Source organism: Condylura cristata, unplaced genomic scaffold (genome assembly GCF_000260355.1).
Source record: "Condylura cristata isolate star-nosed mole 26May11 unplaced genomic scaffold, ConCri1.0 scaffold00026, whole genome shotgun sequence".
Taxonomy (NCBI): domain Eukaryota; kingdom Metazoa; phylum Chordata; class Mammalia; order Eulipotyphla; family Talpidae; genus Condylura; species Condylura cristata.
In genome coordinates this window covers 2,943,135-2,949,768 of record NW_004567127.1, presented here as the reverse complement: position 1 = coordinate 2,949,768, position 6,634 = coordinate 2,943,135, and the positions used below count along the sequence as shown (strand labels likewise).

The following is a 6,634-nucleotide window of genomic DNA, read 5'->3' as shown; positions in this document are numbered from 1 at the left end:
GATTGCACAGTCGACAGGCCAGATAGTCCATGTCTAAAGCAATGCGGCCATGGAGTACCTGGGTGAGTCAGTCAGTCCTGCTTTGGTGCCATCTGCCAATATTCTCCTCGCTAAATGGGAATCACAAAAAGCCACAGGCCACTGGGGTCCCCACCAAGAGGTCACCACGCTCTACTGGCAACACAAGACAGCTGAATGCAGTGGCTGTGTCTCTTGTCTGCATGTTGTGAGTGATCCTGTCCAGAGTTGCTGGGGCTCTTAGTTCTTAAGGCAAGAGGGGCTGGGTGAAGTCACTTCTACATCCCTGCCTATTTTTCAATAAGGAGAATCTGGATCAGGTTCAGTGTCTAGTTCAAAAATACATTCCAATTAAACTCAAATTGCCTTGGCTTTCCCACCACCATGTGCACCCAGTAATTCCACTCTCATCCCTCCACCGATAAAAAAGGGCATCACTGAACAATTGTCATCCCTCGAAAGCTCAGTTTCTCTGAGATCACTGTTTGCAAGGTGTCAACAATAGGTCTTCATGGCAATACGTTTTTCGTAGACACTCCATGAACCCCGAGCAATCGCGGCAGGTTCCCTGGTCTGCGCCTGCGCGTACGCACGTGCTGCGGAAATAAACGCTGGGCGCCCTCCCGGGGATTGTGCTGGGCCAAATCTGCGCACAGATTCACGCTGTCTGAGATGCAATGGGACAGGCTCTGCCCACCTGAGCCGCAAGACCATCGGCAGCCTCATGCAGCGTTCATCAGGCCCTTCCTGGGTGCCAGACCCTGGGGCCACAGCGGTGAACATTAGGTTGCCGTTAAGGCTGGACTCAGAAACCGGCAAGATCCCTGTCAGTCTTCCAGCACCATCCTCCACGAGACACAGCTCTGCTTAGCTCGGGAAGTCAACGGGACAAGGGCAGATGAACACGAAGCCACCCGGTGTCTTTGCATGTCTCCTCTCCGTTTACAAGACATGTTTACATGAAGGGCCCCTTTGGCAGGGTTTCGGCGTAGAAGTGATTTGACCAAGGTGATACAGAGTTAATCACCATGAAAGATGAGGACCCAGGTTTCCTGGCTCCCACAGACTCTCTGCCTCTTACGGGAGATGGAAGCCTCAGAGAGGTGGCCACACCTCAAAGATGCCCTGACTCTGCTTCTGTCACATTATGGGGAGCAAGTCACTTCCTAAGAAGAATTTCCATTTCTCCTCCCCAAAAAAGAGAGGGAGAAAGAGATGGAAATTCCGCATCCTTTGCCTGATCTGATCCCCGTGAAGGCAAATGGGCCATCAAGTTTTCAATAACTAATCATGAGAAAAACAGTCTCCCCTGTCCTGGTGCATCTTCCCCTTGGGTCTCCCAGACATGGACAAAGGAGAGATGAGAAAGGCGAGGGTGGCGATGGCTAGCAAGTCTACGCCATGCTATCTCGTTTAATCCTCAGGAAACGGATTACGTTTCTCATTTTGCAGGTGGAAAGAAGTGAGCATCAGAGCGGACGCACGACTTGACCGAGGCCGCAAAGCTAGGAAGGAGGATGGGAAGAGACCAGCCCAACTTGTCCGCTCCGGAATCTATGCTTCAAACCATGACACTCATTTTAAATCCTGAGCGATTTCAGTCATTTTGGCTAATAAACCTACGTCCGTGTGAAAACTGCTAGAAGCTTCCCTGAGAAGAAAATGTTATATATTCTCAAGTCCTAGAATGGCTTCCATCACAGTCACAGATTCTAAAATTTGGATTCTATGAACGGTGGTCATTGGATGGAACTGAGTAAGCTGATCTGTCATGATGATCAGTGTCACTTTGGGGACAGAGAAAGTTGAGAAAGTGACTCATACAGCCTCTGACACCTTGGTGCTTTCTTTCAGGCACCTGATGAAGGGCCCTACCCGCGGGACAGCCCCTGGCTGAGGGAAGGAACTGAACCAACCCACCGGCCGTCTGCCCATTTGGCCTGAGGTTTTCCCAGCCTGAGCCACAAGGGAAAGGAGATCTAAAACTGGGAGAAAGGCACAGAGCAGTGTGTGCTGGGGGTGGGTGCTGGGGACACCGGGCGGCCTCCCGGTCCAACCCCGTGAGAAGCATCACTCCACATAAACAAAGCAGGAGCGAGCCCAGGGTGACAAATGCAGATGGGCTTGAACGGCCCTAATTCCCATGGTTTGCAATTAAGTTTCTCGCATCTATAAAACTAGAATCAGAAAACAAAAGGCTGCCTTGAGGAGTAAGTGAAGTATACGAAGATCTCTTCAAATACCAAGAGTCATGTGAATGCTTCATAATCGAAATAATCGTTTCCCCACCCTCATAACGAGGAACCTATCACCTTGGCCTTCAGAAGGGGAAATCATTTTAAGCACCAGGTGGAAAGGCTGCTGAAACCAGCTCATCTGTGCAGTGGGAGGCTTCCATGACACCTGCAGCTACCACGTTCTCTTCATTCCAGAAGCATCTGTGTGTGGACCCCACTGCTGGGCCCGTGACATGCTGTGTTCAGCCCAGTCCCCACGCCCTCCCTGGCTCTGCCACGAAGCAGAGGCCTCACCTTGCTGCTTCTGCATGGTGGTGAAGTCCTCAAAGGTGAGGGTGCGCACAGGGGGTCTCCAGAACGCGTAGGTCTCCATGATCGCTTCCAGTCCAGTCCTGGGCAGAAAGAAAAGCAAGCAAACGCAGCCGTAAGTAACCCCAATGAGTCAAACACCCTGAGGTGGTGTGCCTGACAAGTGGACAGGTCATCGTGGGCAGGGAGTGTGGAAGAGGCCAGGTGCACGCGACACTGCACTGCAGGGGCAAGAAGACGCACCCCGCCCCGTGGCTTGCAGGCAGTAGTGGAACCTCAAGTTGACCTGCATCGTGTTAAGTGTTAAAGGTCAAAGTCATATAACATCGCGGACAGAGGTGAGGGGGTTGCAGCATGGGCTGTTCCCCAAGCACCAAGCAGTGACACAGTCTGTGTAAGGGCCACACGCGACCCTTAAAAACTTCTTAGCTGGAGCCTCCCTGGTGCCCTGGGGATGAAATCTCAGCACTATCACCACCACAGCCCGAGTCCATCCCTGGCCAGGGAGTGACCCACAGGGAGCTGCAGACCTCTCCTGTCTCCCTGCTGCTCCCCTCAGCAGTGGATTTCAGTCGATCTGCCTGTTCTGCTCCCCGCTCTGTAACTAGTAAATCCTCTCACCCCTCATACCTCTAGCCCCAGTTCTTCTGCACAAGAATAATTTTTTTTTAAAAATTATAATCCAATGGAGACACACGACGTGGATGAAAGGAGCGGTAAGCAATCACTACACTTGAGTGTCTGTTTCAACAAGAAATACCTACCTGAAGGCAAAACATGAGTCTGGTTCCAGAAATTGTCCCCCAGTTAAAAGACCGAAACATTTCTGCAAGTACGTCTCTGCACTGTTGGGATCTACTGAGCAAGCTGGCCCCAGAGGACACGGGCCAGACACGGTCAGCTTCGAGTGAACACAGCGCTCAGGGGAACAGTGCTTTACGAGCGGCTCACGGAGGCTGCCAATGCACTGACTGCCCTCTGCCCACCGTCCACTCTGCCCTGAAAAGGTCCTGGAGTATATTGTTTTAGCATAATTATGCTAAAAAATTCAGACATATGTTTGCCCCTGTTCTCAAAACAGAATTGGCTGGTGCTTCTGTTAAAATCTGAAAATAGCTTCTGACTTTTTATTTTCCTGTAAAACCAACTGCTTCGCTTTTAAGTGGAGGAGGAGGTTCAGAGACGCGGTGGGATGGAGGAGGGAGGAGGAGCGTCCGAAGTCCACTCACTGCAAAGGCAACCAGAAGGGTCGTGGTGTCCCTCCTAGAAAAGACCAGCTTTCTATTTTGAGAGAAAACTGCTGCTGCCGCATCGCGGCCCCAGGTGATAACCCTTCCAGAGTTTGCTTGTCTTCCATGCCAAGAACAAAGTGAGAAGCTTTCGTTTAAGTGAGAACAAATATCCTTTCCTTATAAGCTCCCCTGAGGTGCTTCTCAGCAAGTGGCATATCCACTGATTGGCTCTTTGTGTTGGAAAATTTCCCCTCTGAAAGGCCTTACTCGCACAGTTAACTTTCTAAAGTCTTCCCTGGAATCTTGGAGGCTTTAAATACACCGATGTTGGCAAACCAAACTCTGTATTTTAAGAAGAGGTGGGGAGGAGAGGGTGTTGCATGGTGTTTATTAGCTGTTAATCTGTTAAAAGTAGGAATAGAAGACATCTCCACATAACCACCCTACTTTAATGCTGAATACAGTGCATCAGACTATTCGTGGAGAGAAAGTGCCCAGGCAGTCAGAGCGCTCAGAACCATGGGGGCGGGCAGATATACACAGGCCGAGCCTTTGTGAATGTCAAGTAGAGAGGCCAGGCTTAGCCCTTCCTGCCCGCTTGGGAATGTTGGCAGCTCACCAGAACATCTTAGGGTTCACTTTCATGGGGCAGGAGCCTCACTGCAAATGGCAGGGTCTTTGCTGTTCCACCTGTTAGGCCATTCTTCCCCAGACCCGGAACCCAGGGTGGTGACAAAACGCTGCTTCAGAGATAAAGAACAGACCCTCTCACTTCATAGTAAGGTCATCGGAGCATGATATACTGATCTACAGCCAAGGCTATATTTATTTGAAGAAATAGAAAATGGAGTCTGCCTTAATTTTCATCACAGGCAAAAAAGAACTGTGACAAAGGCATTCAGATTCTATTTAAGCAATCGACTTTATAACACATAGGATCATGGTGAGTTCGTCATATATATGAATCTAAACTCCAGCTAAAAGACCAGAGTATAGAATGAAAGATTTTTTTTTTAAGATTTATTTATTTATTCATACAGAACTGGGGTACAGGCCAGAGATGTGGAGGGTGAGAGGATTCACCAGAGACAGAGCGGGGAGCAGAACAGGCAGATCGACGAAGTACACTGCTGAGGGGAGCAGCGGGCGGGTAGGGAGAGGTATGCCACACCATGTGGTCACCTCTGGGGCAGGTGGGGATCGAACTCATGCGCAAGCGGCTTTAGACTCTAAATGCTGTGCCTTGACCCGCTGTGCCACCAGGGCGGGCCAGAATGAAAGATTTTTAAATGTGGAAGGTTCTTGGATGTCATTTACCTCTATATAATGAAAAGCATTATGAAATACATGAAAGCATCTTAAATATTTATCAATCCCCACATTGGTGGGTGTGGTGTTCCTGTACCCCTGTATCATAAAACAGTGGTACGAACCAGTATCACCTCAATAAATAGTATGATTTTAAAAACGTAACAAAAGAACATTTCCCTGGGAAGATATTCAGGTTTTTGACAGTTCTGGTAAAAGTTACTTCTGACCTTGAGCTGAAATCTCGGATATAGCTTTTACCCTCTGACCCCCTCACGGGGGTAATGTCAGCAGTGCAGGGCATTCCCACGTCTCCTCCGGAAGCCCTCCGCTGGCCGTAAAAAACACAACACACAACTCACCCCACAGGGACACACCCAGGGTCCATCCAGTCCAGGGGTCTGTCACACGGAGGCTATTTCGGTGCAGGAGTTGTGAGGCAGTTGTGAGTAAGAGCACACATTCCTGCCCACGCTTTTCAACCCACTGTGGCGCCCTCTCTCAGGAATGTATCCCCCACCTTTATGTAATTATTAATGTAGTCAAAACATACGTCCTTTAGGAAAATTAACCCTAATCCTAAACTGGCTCACCACTGACCACGTCTCATCTGTCCTCAAACTCTGTGAAGATCAACAGAGAGGCGCTGTGAGAGTGACAGTGTGTCCGGCAGGACTTGGTGGAGAGACAGAATGAGGTAAGTCCCAGACAGCTCCACCCTCTCCACACAGCACCCCAGTTCGGAGCCTGGTTTTCAGAAAGTCAGGGCCTCGCACCAGGTCTGTCCATGACAAGATGTCCATCCGCAGGTGGTGAATGAATGCCCTACCTCTTGGACTCTGAGTCCTTCTTCCAAGAATTTGAACCACCCTAACTTTTTCTAAGCCTAAAACTCAGAAAAACAACTTGATTCAGAATCAAGACTCTGAGGAAAGAACAAATATTCTACTACTGGAGACTTGGAAATCGCCTGGTAGCTATTTATACCTTTTGTATCTTGGTTTTCAGAAAGGTTTCGGTTTTCCTTTAGATTCTTCTTTTCCGGACATGGAGTTTCTGACCTTCATCGGAGTTGGAGTCCCCCAGCACACACCAGTTGTTCTGTGCTCATCTCTCATGAGAATCCTTGCCAACTACCCACTAATACCTTGAGCCGCTAGGCTGTCTATCAAAGTTGATCCCAAGCTACTCTCTGCTTACTTGCACATCACCCTAATTGTGTAAACATTTCACCATAATTTTTTCTTAAAAATTAATCCAGTGAGTGGGCCCTCCCTGGTGGCTCAGCAGGTTAAAGCACAGCACAAAGAAGCTTAAGCCACTTCTACATTAGTTGGATCCCCACTTGCCCTGGAGGAGATCCACATGGCTGGCAGACCTCTCCTGACCCGCCCGCCGCTCCCCTCAGCAGTGTACTTCCTCTATCTGCCTGTTCTGTACCCTGCTCTGACTCTGGTGAGTCCTCTCACCCTCCGCATCTCTGGCCTGTACCCCAGTTCTGTATGAATAAATAAATAAATCTTAAAAAAA

General features: G+C 49.4%; 1 protein-coding gene across 1 annotated transcript in view; it reads right to left on the bottom strand.

Annotated features, from left to right (window-relative positions):
• Window positions 1-6,634, bottom strand: part of TBX15 (T-box 15) — a 42,464-nt gene that overhangs the window by 7,959 nt on the left and 27,871 nt on the right. Inside the window, exon 6 of the mRNA XM_012729988.1 lies at window positions 2,550-2,647. Coding sequence (XP_012585442.1) covers window positions 2,550-2,647 — 98 coding nt within the window. The remainder of the gene's footprint in view (window positions 1-2,549; window positions 2,648-6,634) is intronic.